General features: G+C 40.6%; 1 protein-coding gene across 4 annotated transcripts in view; it reads right to left on the bottom strand.

The window, feature by feature from the left end:
* RANBP17 (RAN binding protein 17) overlaps positions 1-19,429 on the bottom strand; it is an 87,570-nt gene extending 68,141 nt beyond the window's left edge. Inside the window, exons 1-5 of one of the 4 annotated variants that reach the window (XM_027665234.1) lie at positions 19,344-19,411; positions 15,529-15,678; positions 10,753-10,818; positions 10,145-10,249; positions 4,777-5,132 (exon numbers count right to left, since the gene is read on the bottom strand). In XM_027665234.1, the coding sequence (XP_027521035.1) occupies positions 4,971-5,132; positions 10,145-10,249; positions 10,753-10,818; positions 15,529-15,678; positions 19,344-19,361 (501 nt within the window). In that variant the 5' untranslated portion in view covers positions 19,362-19,411 and the 3' untranslated portion in view covers positions 4,777-4,970. Of the gene's footprint in view, positions 1-4,776; positions 5,133-10,144; positions 10,250-10,752; positions 10,819-15,528; positions 15,679-19,343 lie in introns of those variants that run through there. The other 3 variants (XR_003531232.1, XM_027665235.1, XR_003531233.1) reach the window with 3 other exon arrangements.
* Positions 19,430-19,442: the final 13 nt, after the last annotated feature.

Raw genomic sequence — 19,442 nt, 5'->3', positions numbered from 1 at the left:
TTTCATTACTAGACTGGGGTAACTGGCATCTATCAAAGAGATCAGCTGGAAAATTCTTAATGACAGAAAAAAATATCTTCAGGAAGAATTCTCAAATAAAATTGTATTGTCACAGCCAATTTCTTTAGGAACCCATCAGATATTTTTTGTTTGCCCAAGTTTAAGTTTCTTCTAAGATTTTGTTTTGTTTAGACACTAATTATGCTAATTGACCAGTACTGAACATAAACATCAACATAATGCTTTTCTAATTACTTTGTCACTTGACATTTTCTCAGATGCATATATTAAACTGTGGTGAATTTGCTAAAGTGTTTTTTTTTCTTAGACCATCCATTCCATGATGAAAGAAACAGAAATTTGAGAAGCATGGGGCTCAAACTGCAAGCGCAAGATAAGAGCTGTTTGGGTTCCCTGAAAACTGAAACTATTGTACTTAGAAACAAGTTTACATATGCACTATATAATGGATGCACTGTCGGCCTCACTTCTTCCCACTTCTGCCTCTCCTAAATCACCCTCACTTGGTACATATCTCCATATTATCAGGACTGATTTCAAAGAATCAATTTCAGTCTATGCCAGCTAAGAAAATTTAATTAATTTTTTTAAAGGAATATTCTGTTATTTAATTTTCAGTGTTCTTCCACTATCTGTTCCTTGAAATTCCAATTCCCTAGCAATTCAAAAATTAATTCCCACCTTTTGTCAATTCTGAAATATATAGTCACTGGATTAGAAGTCAGTAGATACTTCATCTGTAAGTCTGGATATTAAAACCTTTCACTTTTAATAAAAACACAGTGGAAGATTGCTAACACCACGGAGCCCCAGGGTAGATTAGGAAGGCAAGAAACAAAGGAGAAAATGCACAGTTTTTTCTCCAATTCTAAGTTGCATGTCCTTTTTCATGCATTAGATAGTGGATGTAAAGTACAGGATCAAACATGCATGAGGATTAAGAGAGTGTTTGCCACAAGAAATTGGTCATTCGTAACAATACCCAACTCACTGCAGAAAGAGGACTCTGGTATGCACACTCCTAAATCTAGAGCCTTCTTTTTTATTCCAAGTTCTAGTCTAGAAATCAGTCTAAATTTTCAACCAGCAGCTCCCCTGCACTTCTTCACCCACAATAATTAATGCAAAGGAAGTGCTGCAGAAAACAGCAGTCAGAACTCAGAACTTACAAAACTTACACTTGTGTAACACACAAACGAAAACAGGCAGCTGCATGGGCACAGCTAAACACTGCTTATAGTAAGAGATATCTCTGCCTTTAATCCCCTTCCCTTCCTCTGAAACAATTTTGAAATGATAGCCTCAGTGACTCCACTGCTCAGGATGATGAATCAAGAAAGACCAAAGCCAGTGGAATGGTCCCAATCCACTGAGTCAGTACAACCCTTGAGCACCCACCATCCAAGAACTGGACAAAAATGGAGACATTTAAATTCCAAATATCTGCTGACACTACACATCATTAAAAAAAAAATAATCACAATTACAAAAAAGCCCTACTTCCTAACAGGTTAACTCCCCATCAAGGGCATCGTGCCCATCAGTACCAGTGTGTGTTAACTGTCCTCCCAGAAACGTAGACACAGCACAGACCAGCCATGCCAGCACTCCTACATCAAACTGAAAGAACAGTTGATGATGATAAGCCCTGATGCCAGTACAATACACTCCCACGAGGTACGAACAGATCTACATGATATCAAACTGCCAAGAGAATGGTCAGCTCTCCCCTTTACCCCATCTAAAATCCACCCAGACAAACCAACTAACAAAAAACTCTGAGCCCAACTGCCATATAAACTAAAACAGCCCATTAACTTGGACATGCTTATAAATAAAACACCAAAGAACTAACCTAAAATACAAACTAAGCAAACTCAGCCTGGATAACAGATCCAGCATCTTCGCTTGCCTGCTACAAGTTACTTCAAGGAATGGAACAATTTTACCTACAGTGGGACTGTTACATCTAGTTATCACAGCATTACAAAGTAATGGAGTCTCCCCACAATCTATTTGTTTCTTAGTTCTATTTCAAATAAAGAATTCTTTGTAATTTTAAGATATTATTTAAAGTGATTTGCACATAAGAAAATACTTATGTCATAAATCAGACATATCCTTCAACAAAAGAGTCTTTGAACTACCACACAGTTTTGAAAGTCTCTGTGGACTACTTCTAAATGGGTTTGAAAGACAGAGCTCATTGATTCCAAGCTATGCTGTCATGCCTTCCAATTTCCAGACTACTCAGCTGTCAGTCTCCACTATAGCACTTACAGGATCCAGTGGCCAAGTCCTTCTCCAGTAAAGTGCAACATAAGGATTGTAATTTCTCTAAAACTAAGGTTCTATAAATAACTCATTGAGTTTGTGTATGTGGTGTATTTTGTACAGACTTTCATATACTGAAATCCCTCTTTATAAATATGGAACTCTTCAGCTTACAAACACTGAACTCAGAGGAATTCTTTTGGCCTCTCTCTGCTGGAAAATAATTGCCATGTTGCAAAACATGGGTTATTTTAATCTCTCTAGCATATTAAGGTAGAATATCTTTAAGTTTGACCTCCTGACCCTACTCAAGCCACGTAGATTTCCTGCTTTAGCTTTTTGAGCTGTGAGTCCAGTAACTAATGGCATCTTCTCTCAGGAAGGATGCAGTATTCTATTCTGAGGTAAGATCAAAACGAAGACCTGAATAGCAAAGTAACCTGTTAAAACTTCAGGATGCTGCTAAAGGTTTCTTCCTCAAATGAAAGGCAATGAGACTACAGTAAAAGTTACCTTTAGACTCCACCTTCATTTGGTAAAATACTCTTTGTAATAAATTAAAAGTGGGTGTCGATGACAACACAGAAAAGACCACTTGGAGAGGTTTCTACTTAAGCTACAAACAAGGCTTCTCAATAAGTGAATTACATAAACTAGAAGATGTCTTGCTCTCATTTCTAGGATTTTACAAAGTGATAACAGCTTCACTTACAAGATTGAAGACAATACCCTGCCGAATACAGTGTCTTGCAAATTCATTCTTAAGTTTAATAGAAAGGATAAACTACAGATAAACCAATGAAGTCATATTATGACTGTAAAACAGTATTATATTTTGGATATTTCTACATACATATCAGGACATGCATAGTATCTGCCTAAAGTCTTGAGATTTTATTTAATGTTTGTTTTAAATCTCTGATAAACTAGTCTACATTTACATAACATTAAACTCCACTCAATCTCCCTTATGTTTTGCACTATTGTTTTTTGAAAAACCCAACACAGAGGGTTTTCATTCCATCCCCTTCAACAGTTCTGAGGGGTCCCAGCATCCTCAGACTATACACTATAAGTAATTCTGCTTTAGTTAGAGGTATATAGCATGGTGTGTTCTATACATAAAAAAGATGCAGAGACAAATACACACAATGTGTGGAATAACACGCAGATGATTCCAGCAAAAGTACAGAAAGCATTCCGGTTTGTTTTAAATCTCAGTCTTTTTTCTACTACCACACGAAACTGTAATACAGACTGAGATCTGTAACAGCCAACACTGTGACAGGGAACAAGCACTGACTTTTGAGAGAAAACAAGATAAATGAGGAAGACTACTAAATATCTTCTCATATTGTTCCTGTGCCATTCCTAACAACCTGGAGGGGCAGTATCAGCTCTCCAAAAACCAACGTATTTTATTTCCCAGTTTTGAGACCTGTGCTTCTTGACAAAAAGGACACTTTCAAGGAAAAACACACCACACATTGCACTACAAACAGCTGTTCATTTAGGACACTAGGAGATCGCACCATCATTAGCAAAACACTAAGGAGCTGAAGTGTTTCAGAGAACAGGCATTGCTCAAATGAATTTAGCATTAACAGGCTACTGTTAATGGCCATTTGAAGAGGGTATTGCAAAGCAGCTGTGAAGTGGTGCCAGCTGGTTCAGAGAGCACAGCACAGCCAATCCTGTAGCCAACAGTCTTTTTTAAAATAAAATCCTGCTTTCCTTCTTACAAACTGCAGGAGTTCATTTTTAAGCAGTTATTTTTGTGATGGTAACCCTCTTCTCCGAGCACAATACCAAGTAACTGGTACAACTTCTTTCCCTCTATCGTGCCTTCACTATTTAAAATTTTCAGTGCAGTTGCTTTTGCAATTTCCGAGGCAGATATCTTTTGTTTTAGGAAATGATTATTGCTGTCTTAAGACTGTCTTAAGAATGATACAGACTGGTAGAAGAGAAGGTCAGTACTTTCCTCACCTTTTCCCTGTTAGCTTTCTACACAGGTTAGAAAGTTTACTCCTCCACAATGTAACACGGACATCAAGAAGAATCTTTCATCAGTACCAAAGAAAGAAACTGAATTTTCAGTGCTGATGGTGATGCTGATGAAGGCAATAGCACATTTCATTGGAGCTGATCAAGCCAGACGGTTTGACCCAGAAGCTTAGCACTACTGAGTCCTACTCAGAAGAAAAAAGCCGAGACATGAAACTTCAACCCTGAAACATTACAGGAAAGCTGAACAGAGAAAATAACCTAAAGATGCCAAAAGAAGTGTAGCTGGTTGAGAGAAGGACCAGGAAAATTGGCAGCACCCGCAATGAGCTGCTTGTCCTTCCCTGTCCTAGCCCTGGATCACTGGAAGCTCCCCTAGGTACTAGTGATTCCTGTTCCTGAGACGATAGAAATGTTCATGATTTTGAACCATTAGAAAGTCAGCAAAGGCCCATGAAATGAAAAAAAGCTAGAATTTACATTTGATTTTGGCCTAAATTTAATAAGCAAAAGGAATAAAATGTTATCAGCCCATTAAGACAATCTAAAGAAATCACCATGATAATCAGAACCAGCATACTCAGATTATACCAAAACATAATATGCCAATAAATCAGAAAATTAAACACTCCATATTACAGCCTGAAAGTTGCAATTACAAGTTTATCTTACAACTTGAGGAATACATTCAGTCTAGAAGTAATGTAAGCTTTTGCTATCTGGGGTGCATACGTTTCTAAGAGGTAGGGTTCTGCTGTTTTCACAAAGGGTACAGACCCACCATCCTTTGCCCCGGAGTAACAAACACTGTTTGGAGCAAACTCCCAGTGCTATAAGAAAACAAAACATACTTCTGTTAAAGCACCCCAGTGTGACATTTCAATTGAGAAACATGATACTTTTATCTTCAGTAGTCTTATTCATCCAGGTAGCTTCTGAGGGCCCCAGTCACAACTGAGACCTAACCTGAACAACAGCAATTGCAGAGGAGCGAGACTGTGTGAGAGCAACAGCTCTGCAGACACCAAGGTCAGTGGGGAAGGAGGGGCAGGAGGTGCTCCAGGCCCCGGAGCAGAGGTTCCCCTGCAGCCCCTGGTGCAGCCCATGGGGGGGCAGCTGTGCCCCTGAGCCCATGGAGGCCACGGGGGTGCAGAGACGCCCCTGCAGCCTGGGGAGGAGCCCACGCTGGAGCAGGGGATGCCAGAAGGAGGCCGTGACCCCGTGGGAAGCCCACGCTGGAGCAGGACCTGTGGCCCTGTGGAGAGAGGAGCCCATGCTGGAGCTGGCTCCTGGCAGGACTGGTGGTGAGAGGAACCCAGGCTGGAGCAGATTTGCTGGTGGGACTTGTGGCCCTGTGAGGGGACCCACAATGGAGCAGCCTGTTCCTGAAGGACTGCAGCCCATGGGAAGGATTCACATTGGAGAAGTTCATGGAGAACTGCCTCCCGTGGGAGGGACCCCACACCGGAGCAGGGAAGAGTGTGAGAAGTCCTATCCCTGAGGGGGAAGGAGTGGCAGAGACAAGGTGTGATAAACAGAGCACAGACCCAATTCCCTGTCCCTCTGCACTGTTGGGGCTGAGGAGAGAAATTGGGAGTTAAGTTGCACATAGGAAGAAGGGAGGAGTGGGAGGGAGGTGTTTTAAGATTTGGGTTTATTTCTTGTTACTCTACCCTGATTTGATTGGTAATAAATTGAATTAATTTCCCCCAAGTCAGGTCCATTTTCCTTGTGACAGTAACTAGTGAGTGATCTCTCCCTGCCCTTATCTTGACCCATGAGCCTTTTGGGGTATTTTCTCTCTCCTGTGCAGCTGAGGAGGGCAGTGACTGAGTGGTTTTGGTGGGCACCTGGTGTCCAAACAGGGTCAACCCACCACAGACACACTTATAGTAGACCACCATTTGCACTGTACAAGCTCAGGAACTTAAACCTCTACAGCCCAAGAATTAAGATACCTTAATTAACAAGCTCACGTACTAGAGTAAACAAGCACAGTGAAAAAAAGAAATCACAGTTTTCTCATCAAGAAGAAGAGAAGAGAAAACAAACATACTACAAATACTGTACCTCTTCCAGGTGCTCATATGCCAGGAATAAGGATAGTGTTCAGCGTCTAAATAAAATAATTTGATTTACTGGGAATATCTGTTATAGAATACGTTTATTCTGTCAAAATAACAACAGGAAAAGTGAGAGAGAAACAGCAGAAAAGGTTTACCAGTAACTCACCAGCAACAAACTCTACTCCACATTAGAAGCTACTTTGTAATGGCAAGTATCAGGACAAAAGAAGTTGCACAGACCTCAGACTACAAATAGTAACAATCCTTCCTTACTTATTTTCCAGCTTGTTGGAGTCTGCACAGTGCATAGCTCATCTGCAGATTCATCAGCTGAATTTCCAAGGAAATCAAAATCAGGACAGTTTAGTATAAGCTTCAAAAGTTGCAATGCTAGGCTTTCCTGCTGTTGGTTCTGAAGAGTTAAAGGTTTTGCCTAGAGCTAAGGAGAAAAGAAGTCTTGCCACCTGCACAGCATATGCTTTAAAAATAATTATGAAAAGGAAAATGTTTGGATATAAAGCTGCAAAATGCAGAGCAAGAGAACATATACTGAGAGAAAAATAAATCCTTCAACAAAAAATGACAGAGTATTTCCTTAAAGGCAAGGGAAAAATCATTATTATCACCTCGGAGACATCTTCCATGTCAAGCTAAAGCTCACAAACTTATAAATAATTTTTAAAAGCCTGGTGAAATACTCCCTTTCATAAAATACACCTAGATAAAACTCAGCATGTCACTGATACTGTTTGGTAAAACAGTGCTAACTTTCACTGCAAAAACTGAACTGCAAGGTTTCACTGTTTTCAGTTACTCCAGAGCAGCATGGAGTCTATGTCCTGTACATCACACCAGTAAAAAGTACCTCAACAATTGGTTATTTTTCAGTGTGATGCCCAGGCTGCTAAACAGCATGAGTTTCAGAGTCTGCATAATCACACTGCTCCTTGGAAGTCTACGAAAACCTGGCTTTAAAAAACAATGAACTGAGCAGTTTGTAATCTGCATATAGCTCTGTACAAATACACACCTATATAAATAGAGCTGTCAGGGGCTCTACTGCTTTATAACCTCTGTGGTGTCAGAATGAAAAGGGACTTGGCAAGCAAAGCAACCTGTCCAGAAGCATAAACTCTAAATCCTGTAAGTAAGAACATTTTATCGATCCACTTCTGTAACAACAGTAATTTAAATAACATTTATCTTGAAAGAAATTACTACTAATCAAGATTACAATATAAAGACACTGAAAACATGAATCATTAGTCACTGACACAGTTTGCAAACATTAGAGGGAAAATTGACATAATTTCGTCTAGAAAAGAAACAAAGTAAATGCAAATTCAACAACTTTATCTAGTTCATCTGCTCCTTATTTAGATTCAAAGTCACATCTCAAGTTTATTAACAACAACTTTTTTAATTCAGATGACAGAAATTCATATCAACTGTGCCTCATTAACCTGATAACAACTGTTACATCACGTTAGAATTGACACTAAATTATAAATTCAGCTTTGAAATTTGAATTTCTGCTTGTCTTGTATAGGAACCACCTGTTCTGCCAGCAGTCCTCTCTAACCTTTAAACTCTTGGAATTATTTTAGTGATTCCACCTTTGTAGTTGAGTATATTTTTCAGTGTAACGCACACACTGAAATATTTCTAAAACCAGCTTCCTATACTAAAGTGGGCATTGGAAAGACAGTAATTATAATTTCTTTATATTTCTGTTTGGAAATCCCTGTGATGTCACTCAGACAAACTTTTCAATGCATGAGAGACTCAAGTACCTGCAGACCAGATGAACTTGAAGAAAGCTGAAAAGTGGCTACAGGTTCCCATACATCCATTTAATGCTTTAATGTGTAATGGGATTTACTTTATCTAAAAAGAATGTTCCAAAAGTATCCAATTCTTCTTTTAAATTACATATGATTTCTCCATTAACATGCAATTCCAACACTGATTTAAAACATCCTGCACAGAGTAGCAGAGCGGTCCCTCTTGAGAGATGAGGGCTCACACATTATTATTTCTGGAACAATTAATTCTGTACCAAAAAAATATACTGCCTGTCACCTGAGCACTGGTAGTTGACCACATGTCCCTTAAACTTACTGCAAATGTGGGGTAAAACATGTTACTTAGACCAAAAACATACTGCGAAAGAAGTTAAAGCTAACCCAGTTTATCTCATTTTTCACAGTAGTACCACAATCACATATCTCAACTTTCAGAATTACACCTTGGGCCAAAAAGAAATTGCTGCCACTATCTACTGACCCACTGCGATGGCTCCTGTGTTTAAATTCTAGCCTAAACAGCTGTGTCCAGATTTCAACACCTAATTATTTGGTTTTCAGAAAAACTGAGCAAACAAGCACTCCCAAGTAATTCAAAGAATAGGAATCATAGAATCCGACGGGTTGGAAAGGACCTGTCAGATCATCAAGTCCAACCCTCGATCCACTACCACTGCAGTTACTAGAGCATGGCACTCAATGCCACATCCAGTTTCATCTTAAAAACCTCCAGGGATGGAGAATCCATCACTTCCCTGGGCAGCCCACTCCAATGCCTGAATGTCCTCTCTGTAAAGAATTTCTTCCAAACATCCAACTTAAACCTTCCTTAAACCACAGCTGAAGACCGAGCGCCCTTGTCTTACTCCCAGGATAGCTGCCTGGGAGAAGGGACCAACCCCCACCTGGCTACAACCTCCTGGTAGGGAGCTGTAGAGAGTGAGGAGGTCTCCCCTGAGCCTCCTCTTCTCCAGGCTGAACACCCCCAGCTCCCTCAGCCTCTCCTCACAGCACTTGCGCTCCAGTCCCTTCCCCAGCCTCGTTGTTCCCCTCCATGTCCTTCCTGAACTGAGGGGCCCAGAGCTGGACACAGCACTCCAGGGGTGGCCTCACCAGCGCTGAGTACAGGGCAAGAATCACTGCCCTGCTCCTGCTTCCACACTCTCCCTGAGCCAGGCCAGGATCCACTGGCCTTCTTGGCCACCTGGGCACACTCTGGCTCCTGTTCAGCTTCCTGTCAATCCACACTCCCACATCCTTTTCTGCCTGGCTGCTCTCCAGCCACTCTGTGCCCAGCCCATGGGGCTGCTGGGGGTTGTTGTGGCCAAAGTGCAGGACCCGGCCCTTGGCCTGCTTGAACCTCAGCCCCTTGGAATCAGCCCAACTCTCCAGCTTGTCCACGTTCCTCTGCAGAGCCCTCCTGCCTTCCAGCTGATCAACACTCCCCCCCAGCTTGGTGTCATCTGCAAATTTGCTAATGGTGGACTCAACCCCCTCTTCTAAAATTATCAATAAAGATATTAAACAGGATTGGGCCCAACACTGATCCCTGGGGGACAAGACCAGTGACCGGAGGAGGGAGAAAAACATCTTGGCCTGATTTGATTGCGTTGCCTAACCACAAGAATTTGTCTTTCTTTTTGGTTGCTTCCAGTTCAGTGAATTAATTCTTTTAGCAAATACTGAGATGGTAGGACCCAGCAAAACATAAAAAGAAGACAAGCCCAGAATTTAGATAGTTCAACCCTTATGGCAAGATATAAAAAGAGAGAGACGGCACAGAGAGATTGAGAGACAGCAAGAGAGGCAGGGAAGGAAGAAGATAGAAATTTTTGTCTTTGAATCCTTTTTGGTCTCTTGAGCTTAACTGGGTGTCATGTAATCCATTTAAGTACAGAGTTCATCAAGCCAGAAAATATTAAGGGACAATAATGACATTAACAATTTAGGTTCAATTATAAAAGGCCTCACCTCCTTCAAAAGAGAGCACACAAGCATCAGTATGTCCTTCAGGGAGGTGTCATGGAATGAGGCAGCTATTTTACAATGTTTTGCTGAAGGTCTTGAATAATCAACCTGAGAAAAAAAGTAAGGACAGAATAAACAATGCTCCCTTCCTTGCTCAAACTAGATGAAGAGGATATCTGGCAGATTAATTACTTGACACTAGAAATTAAAATGATGGTTCAGCACTAAATGCAGGTCTCATCAGGTTTCTGACACATCTCCTTTTTTCCCTTTAAGTTTGTTCCTCTTTCTGGATGGACAGGTTTGAGGCACTTCCTCGGGGTAAGATGTAAGCAAAGAAAGTCATTAGCAGAAATACAACTGAAAAAGTTGATTGTTCACTTCACTTGGTTTTACTAGTTCTGGTGACTGTGATGAGGGAAACGTATCTGGTACTGGTAGAGTCCCTGCATAAGAATTTCTTGTGCCTCTGTGTATTTTGGTGGGGGAGGAAGGTGTTTTAATCCCTTGATGTCTAAGAAATGTTTCTCAAACCATTTTTATGAAGGGCTGAAACATCCATGGCTTTACCAGCATCACTTGCAGAAGGAAAAAAACAAACCAATGCTTACTAGATTAATTTCCTGAATCAGTTCTGAGAGGAGCATTACTCCTATTGTACTATGGTCCACAGTGCCCTACGGGGAAAAAAAAGACAGGATTGCTCAAATATCAGCACTTGTAGTTACCATTTTCCAGCACTACTACAATCAGATTGTACTTAATATTTTTCAACATTTCTAGAATCAAGAGGAGTTGTTAGGCTGAGATATCCTAAGCTGTTTAGAAGGCTTTCATGCCAAATTTCATCAGCATTAACGGAACTAGACCTTCAAGCTTCCTAGTTATCTCTGAAAAAAACCCTCATCATAAATTTTAAGAATTGTCTGATAACAAAACCCCATCTGAAAATAGACTCCAAGTAACTGCAGTCTAGAAAGTCACTACTACACACTTCTCAAAGTTCAGTATTCTACTACTTGTAAGGCAAGCTGCATGAAATTCAAACCATTAGAAAAAATTAAGCCACGAATGGATGAAAAAGATCACAGAGTACTCTCAGAAAAAACAAAGTTTTGCAATGCTACCTGTCAACAAATTAATTCTCTTCCCTCTACAGTAGTTTACAATGCATTGGTTGGAAGTGTCTAAAAAGTGAGGCAGGAGGTGTTCAGTACTTCCATTTGAGTGTACGATCTGACCATCAGGAATTAAGATCCTTGGAATGTTTTGAAATTCAGATACAATGCAGAATTGTGAAAATAATTAATAAAATCTAACTGTCTTCACTGAGCTACCACAAAGCATTGATAGAAAAATCTAATTTCTTAAATATAACTAAAATCAACTGCAATGAGGCCTTGCCATTGAGCCAGGGGAAGATCTCCATGTGTACTTTCACAGCTGCAGTTTGCAGCCTCAGCTCCCCCGTGTCCAAAATGTCAAGTCATCCTTGTCAAAATTTTCCTGCTATTTGTCACAATTACACTCATTTTTACAACCCTGAAGATCACCCAAAGTTCAACTAATGAAAAGTCTGACTACTTACCAAGGGGTCTAACTTTTCACTGCCATCTGTTTTGCATCATCACTTGTACGAAAGCAAATCAGAAGAGACAACTGAGGGGAGCTCTCAGTCAAAAGTAACATTGCTGCCCTATCTGCCTTCAGTAAGATTAAACATCCTATACTGTAATTTGAACACAACTTTCCTTTACATTTCAAATTCTTAAAATAGTCCATAGGAATGTTCCTTAGATCATGCAAACATGTAAAAATAGAAAATGCAACCTCCCCACTATCACATGTGAAAAGCTGTGTGATTAATTACAAAGGAGTTGAGAAAAGAACTGCTAATCCCTTTCTCAATAAAAAATCACATTCAAATTCACACTGGAGGAACCTCAATTCAGAATGCTAATGCATATGTATTTGAAACTACCATAGGCTAATTATTGACATATCTAATATTGTTTAAGGATTATTTCTTCAATTTTTGTATAAAATTTAATTCACTAGATCTATGACTTAATCTTCTTTTCCACAGAAATTCTTAATCTAACTAAAGAAATCTCTTAAGAAGCTAAATTTTGTATTTAAATCTCTGTTTTTAATGAGCTGCACACTGAAGAGTCACACTGCAATCATTTTAATAATAAATGCAAATTGCAATTATAGTGCATTCATAAAAATAACTGCAAAATGGTAGAAAAGTATACTTGAGTTTGTTTTTAATAAACAGATTATTGCAACTTATCTTTTACTAGGCATTCCCAAAGTAACTCAAAAAGTACATTAACTCAAACAGTATTATAAACAAAGTAAGACTGAAAAGCAAAGGAGAAACTCATTAGCAAGAAACAAAAACTGTTAACTTCGTATTTTCTTGCTGAATTACCAGGATCACCCCCACATACACAAATAACGGATGATCCTGGAAGGAAATTGCCAAATAGCTTAAATTTTCCAATTACTTTTGTCAACAGAAGTACTGGGCTTAATGTTTACAAAGACATGTATCAGAAATGTATCTCTACAGCAGCTGAAAAAAATGAAGGCATTAAACAAAAACCCACGACAGCACCATGAATACCGTGAGGCATCAAACTCCCCAACCTCACACAAGTGGCAAACCCACCCTGGTTCTTCACTGCAGGGCGATCTTCTGCTTTAAGCAATGCTCTTTATTTATGCTTTTGCCACCCAAGTATCAAACTAAGTGACATAACATGCCAATAACTATAAATGAAGAGGTCCAAACAAAAACAAAAAAAAAAATGGCAGAAGTAAAAAATTGTTTCCTTCCTGCAAAATTTTTTTTACATCAGCAATAATGTCTCTGAAGATAGGCTGATCTTTCAATACATCAAACGACCCTAATTTTGTAATTTTAGCAATGACTTGAATAAGAGCTTGGATGACAAAAGGAGCCAGTTTAGGTTGAAAAGATACATAGCTCAGAATGTAATTTCTTGTAACAAAGCATTTTAAAATCAGCAACACAAGTCTTCTGTAAAGAAAATGAGCTAAATAATTCTAATAGAAACTTAAGCTCTGGATTGAAAAAAAAAAAGAAGTCTTATAGTTAGCACAATAACTGTAAGTTCTGTTAAATCATTAAATCCAGCTGAATGTTTAGTAACACAAAGTACATTACATACATGGTCATTACTCTAGGACACATGACAACAGTTTTTTAATTCAGAGAACTGAATTACTGGCAGGTAAAACACTAATTATTCATCACAATCCCATACACTGGGTATTATTTCACTACATAACAGCAGCTCTCACAGCCAACTCAAAATAAACACAAGTTTTCACAGATAAGAGTCCCTACTGAATGTTCTCAATTCAACATCAAACATCCCATGGAATGGGAAATGCACACTGCAGTTGTGGAAACTCTGTTCTAACTAAAAGGAAGTTAAGCTGTTTCAAAAGTTGTTGAAATGTATAAAATTCAAGTTGATTAAAGTTAATTTTTACCTAAAAGAACACTAGAAACTTTTATCAGAAGCAGCAGGTTCTCAGCCCTGTGTTTCAGGGTACTGCTGTCCACAGAACTGACACAACAGTGCAGATTTTCTAAAAATCCAAACTGAATCATAAGCTTCTCATGTAAAGCCTTTTCACTATTAAAGACCTAACACATACTTGCTCATTCTTTTTGGATATAGCAATGGCTTTAACATAGATCCTAAAAAGTAAGGAAAACTATGTAGGCTCTTATTCCTGCAAGTCTGAAGCTGCCCTGGCGTGACTTTTACAAACATTAAGAGCTGAACATCAGCAACGTGACGTGACTGACTAGCGGGTGTAGCAGAAATATCTGCAACTTTTATCCTTTACAAACATGAGCTGAATCTCTTTAGCATCTTATGGGATAAATACAAAGTCTACTTTGAAAAAATGAGCGTTTTTTTTTTTTTAAATATGAAGTAATCTGAGCAAACATTGTGGCAATGGATTTGCCACATGTAGGATGGAAGAAGTCCTGTCAGAGATGGACTAGTGAAGAAGAAAACCACTCAAATGTTATAGAAACAGAAGTTTTTAATGTGGTTTAAACAGGTTTCAAAATGGCTTTTGCTTTTTTGTGAAGTCATTGCTCCCTTCTCCCGACACCCCCTGTGAGGGACTTGTCTCCCACACAAGGTGTCCTGGGAAGGTGTCCTGAGGTGTTTCTCACTGTCCTTTGTTAACCCCTTCCTACTGGCTGTTGACTCTTTACCTGACTGGTTTTTTCTGTGTGCCTCTGAACTTGTGATTGGTCCCCTTTTGACCCTCCTAAAAGCCTTATAAACCCCTACCCCACAATAAACTTCCTCTTTCATCTGTCCCTCCCTGGTGCTCTGTGAGCTCCTTACGGGGTTCTCAGGCCACGTGGCGGGGGCAGGGGGGAAGAACATTCACCTTCCAGGTAATGGGCTGGCTCCCAGGGCCTGAAGGTCTCCCCCTCCCACTTAATCCATCGTAAAACATCTTTATTTTAATTTTGAAAATACAAAATGTTATTTGTGAGTTAACTGCAGAGAAACGATGGAAGATCTCACAATCACCTTTACGTTCACTCTCACACAACGATCCCCTCATGAAAACCAGGCTTGGTAAATTGCGAGGACAACTGAAGGAACAACCAGACTGTGCTTAACGGAGTTTCAGCTCCAACTCATATAATGGCATTTTAACAACAAACATTACTCATGAATGTCAATTCTGTGTTCAACAGGCAGTGGGGAGCCCTGCTGACAAGCTTAGACAGGCACATTACTGCTAGAATCTGCACGTAGGATGTCCACAAAAACACATCAGAAGGTATTATTCAAAAATGAGTGAAATATAGGCAGGGAAAATACATCAAAACCTGATAAATAATGAATAAATCATTTTGTTAAGTGTACCAAAACTTTATCAAAGGCATATTTTAGTACTATCTTTGTTTCATTGTAACTAAACATAAATTACAAAACAGTGATAAAAAAGCTGAGACCTGCAACTTTCACCCCTTTTGATGGGATGATATCTGTTTCATAGCTAGAAACGAGAACAAAATGAGAACCACCAGATTATACCACGCTGTGTCCCAACACTGCTCTACAGATGACACAATCCCTGATTATAACTCCTCTGAAAGTACTGAAAGCTGAGATCCTTCCTCCTTTTGTGCCTGACATCTCTGGTGCAGGTTATAGTCACTTCCACAAAGACCATTTAGATAAAAATCATTTAGATTAAAAAAGAGAAAAGCATTTTGCCTTAATTGTCCTGACCTAGTAGTGAGAAATCTACGTGAGCTTCCACGAGCATAATCACCTTCATGGATAACACACCTCCCAGACATTCACCATGCCTTGTTCCCACAGCAGCCAGCGTCGGCTGAGACATTCAGGGTTATCAATAAATTCTGACAGGACCTTCTCAGCTTGGGTTTGCTGGGCTGGATCAGTTCCTCCAGACAGGTGGTTACAGAATACTTCTACTTCTGCCAGACTCTCTTAAGGGAACAACACGACTCAAACTTCCACAAAGACTTTTCAGTCACATAAGATTTCTTTGTTTATAATTTTAGATACCATAGCAGAAATATGAACTGTTACCTATGCTCAGCTTTCCACTTGTTTCACAATTCAATTAGAAAAATTAGGATGCCTTCTGCGACAAGAAGGCAAAATAACTGAAATTAAACTGCCATTTCTTCTCTTAGCTATCAAAGTATTTTTTACTATGGTTCAATCCATCTGTTTTTCTGAGCCTTCAGATGGGAAGCCCAAAGGGAGATGAAAAGATGGAGAATTGTCAAGTTTGAGCTATGCTACCTGGAAAACTTCTGGCAAATTTATTTTAAAACCAGTAACTCATCAAATTACCACATCTAGAAAAAATTAGCTTTGTATGCATCTATTCATGCAAATATCAGTGAAAGATGGGACAATTTAGAAGCTGTAGTAGCAAGACTAGAGCTAAAACTCTTCTCCGCTTAGAAGCTGAAAAAGTTCTCTTTGGTAGAGAAGGTGTGTGTGTGAAACCTCTCCCTCCTATGTGAGCAGTATGGTTTATATCTACTAGTCACTGTCTCACAAGAGAGATGAACCCTTTGAGCATCTTTAGGAACCATTACACAAAGAGAAGTTTTAGCATCCATCAGGTTCCCAAAGCCCACGTAATTCTCCTGAAGTGGCCATGTCATTAGAAGGTACCTGGTAAGTACTTCATGATTTGAGTGTGGTCTAGAAAGAAAAGAGAACACATAGTGTTTCACCAATCTCATTTAAAAGTTTGAACCAAAATCCTGTTCACCAGCCCTTCCAAACATATGTTTTGCACTTTAAATAAAAGACTGGATTTCAGCACAATCTATCTCGCATATACCATAGTTCAAACGTCTTTTAAAATTCCAAGACAGTGTCTTTGGCAACCAAAATACATTTGGTTTTGTCAATCAAAGCATGTAATTTCCTTGAGACACTAGAAAAAGATCATCATCTTTTCCTCATTTTTGTTGTGCACAGGTAGTCCCTGGATTTGATCTGCACCTTCTGCATTTCAGTAATGATGGTATTTTAGGAGTCCCTGATTTTCAATCAAAAAGTAGTTGTGTACTTGTTCCTTTGGAGAAGTTTTAAGAAACAGGATATTTGCTCCTAGAGTGAACAGATCGAGTACCTCAAATGCTGAGCTCAACAGAGACCTCTTTTGCTTTTGTTTTCCCCTCTCCTACACTGAGAGAGTGTAAAGGAAAAATAAGGAACAGGTAACAATCCCAGTAATGCAATTTTAAATGAGGCAAGATCCATACCAATTAAAGCTCATTAAGGCTCATAAAATGCAAGCATATACATTAGGGAAAATACAACACAAACCCCACACAACTGGGACAAAACTTGCAAATAAGGACATCGAGTACATAACTACAGACATAACTACAATGCATCGTTCCAGAATGGAACAAGCCCAATACAAACTAAGAAGCACAAAACAAACTACCGTGTCATAGTCAGCAAAAGTTAAAGACCCTCTTATATTTGATTAGAAATATGACTTTCAAGTCTGGACAAATTTGGCAACAAGTTTGAGAAAGTACAGAATAAAACTTTCAGCCCAATCACCAAGGTCTAAATCACCTTTACGATAACTGACATTAAAATAGCAAATTATTTATAAGCTGGCTAAACAATCATTTATACACAAAGAATTGACAGTGAATTCACTGTGCACTTTAATGCACAGTGTTAATATGTTGAGGTTACACCAAAATGTAGAAATTTAGGCTAAGGATCACTTCTTGTTGACAAGTTAGAATTATGAAGGACAGCTAAAAAAAGTAAGGCCTGAACAAAAACTAGATAATGATATGCAAAGAACAGCTGGTTTATTGGATATTGAGACTGATGACATGCAGCTCTTTGAAATACTTTATTTGGACATGTTTGTTTCTAGGAGAATGTTATGACAAAGGTTCTTATTGACAGGCTGGAGGCATGGCCACAAAGTGCTCAGAATTCTCAGACTGTCAACGAAGTTGTTAGATGTTCTCTGGGTTACATTTTAAGTGTGGTACTGAGGAAATGTGCTGCTTTTCTTTGATTCTGATAGCAAAACCAAAAAATATGACTTGAAATCAGCAAATACAACCATCTTGTGTGTGATGGCAACTCAGCTGAGCAACAGAGGTATTATTTAACTTTATTAAGAAAAAAATAATCGGAGAAAACAATGAGAAGTCAAAAACAAGCTCTCTCTAGATTAGATAGGTATTTTCTCTAAGGAAACACAAGACTGTCACAATACCTTCTTTAATATGAGATAAAAATGCCTTCAGATACCTCACTTACTCAAACTCTGATCAAGAGCTGAAAGGTGATTCCTCAGAAAACAACTGTGTCAGTGGAGACAATCCAGCTACCAGATGCTGGCTGCTTTAAGTGAGATGGGAGTAGAAACAGACCTGAATAAGAAATGGTGGTTTTGATCACAAAGAACTGGAACTTTTTCCAAGAAACAGATTCACATCCTAATAAAAAACGTTAGATCCTATGATTCCCCCCCCCCTCCGCTTGTCACGTTTTCATAACACTCATGAACATGCTGAATAAAGTTCTCTGGATACTTCTAGTCCTACCTCTCCAGCTCCCCGACATCCCTGGTAACTCTCCTGTGAAAGAACCAGGGGCCAGAAATGCTGGGGGCCTGGCCCCGTAGAAACCTCCAGGCAGCCCAGGAGCCAAGCAAACTGGTAGGAAACCAGGCAGGCTCCTAATCGAAGTTTTGCTGACACTAAAAAATTCCCTCAGATGTTTTGATTTTAATCAGAATTTGCCGACTGAAAACACTTTATGAAGAAAGTTCCACCAGGTTTATGCAAGAGCAACATGATGCACGTAATTGAATTGCCAGTTAAAAAAAAAAAAGAAAGAAAAAAAAAAGATATTTTAGTGGTCCTTTTATGTGCCGTGCCTGGTCCCCAAGTATCTAAATAAATGCCTAAAATGGCCTCTCTAACACTGTCAGAGCCTGCTGTCACCAGTGAAGCCGTGAGAGATGACGGCACACGCCTGACACCGCGGTGTCTCCCGAGGCCCTTTCCCGCCTCCCCTTTCCTTCCTCCCTTGTTTGAGGGCAGTTTCAGTGGCTGATGTTCGTCTTGGACAAGTCCCGGAGCTCGGCTGCCTCTGTTTTTCAGCGAAGAAGTGGCGGAGGAGCCCAGCGCCGCCTTCAGAGCGCGGTGGCACCGGGGAGCAGGTGCGGCTGTTTCAGCGCTGTGGAGCCGCCGCAACCCGAGAGCGGCTCCCGGGGAGCGCGCGGCGGGGCGATGGCAGCACGAACCCGCCCGCCGGCACCGGCTCCGTGCGGCGTGTCCCGCTGCCGACACCCAGCCGGGACCGCCGCGGCTCCGCGGGCAGGGCGGCTCTGGCCACCTGTCGCCCCGCTGCCAGGTCGGCGCTCCGCATCCTACGGCCCCTGCTCCGCTCGGCCACCGGACCGCACCCGCCCCGCACCACCTGAGGGCTCCACCGCGTACCTCAGAAGCCCTCTCCCGCCCCGAGCTCCCGGCTCGCCCCCCAGGGCAGCCCCACGGCGGCCCCGGCCCCGCACAGCCCGGCGCGCTCCAACGACCAGGCGAGGTCCCGCCGGCCCCACCGCTCCGCCGGGGCGCACCGACCTGGACACGCAGCGCCATCTTCCCGAGCGACGCCGGGAGCAGGCGGCGGGCCCAGCGGGGACAGGAGCAGCGCCAAGGCTGTACGGGGCTGTACGGGGC

Source organism: Corapipo altera, unplaced genomic scaffold, assembly GCF_003945725.1.
Source record: "Corapipo altera isolate COAL_440 unplaced genomic scaffold, ASM394572v1 111, whole genome shotgun sequence".
Classification (NCBI taxonomy): Eukaryota; Metazoa; Chordata; class Aves; order Passeriformes; family Pipridae; genus Corapipo; species Corapipo altera.
This window is presented reverse-complemented; position numbering and strand designations above follow the sequence as displayed.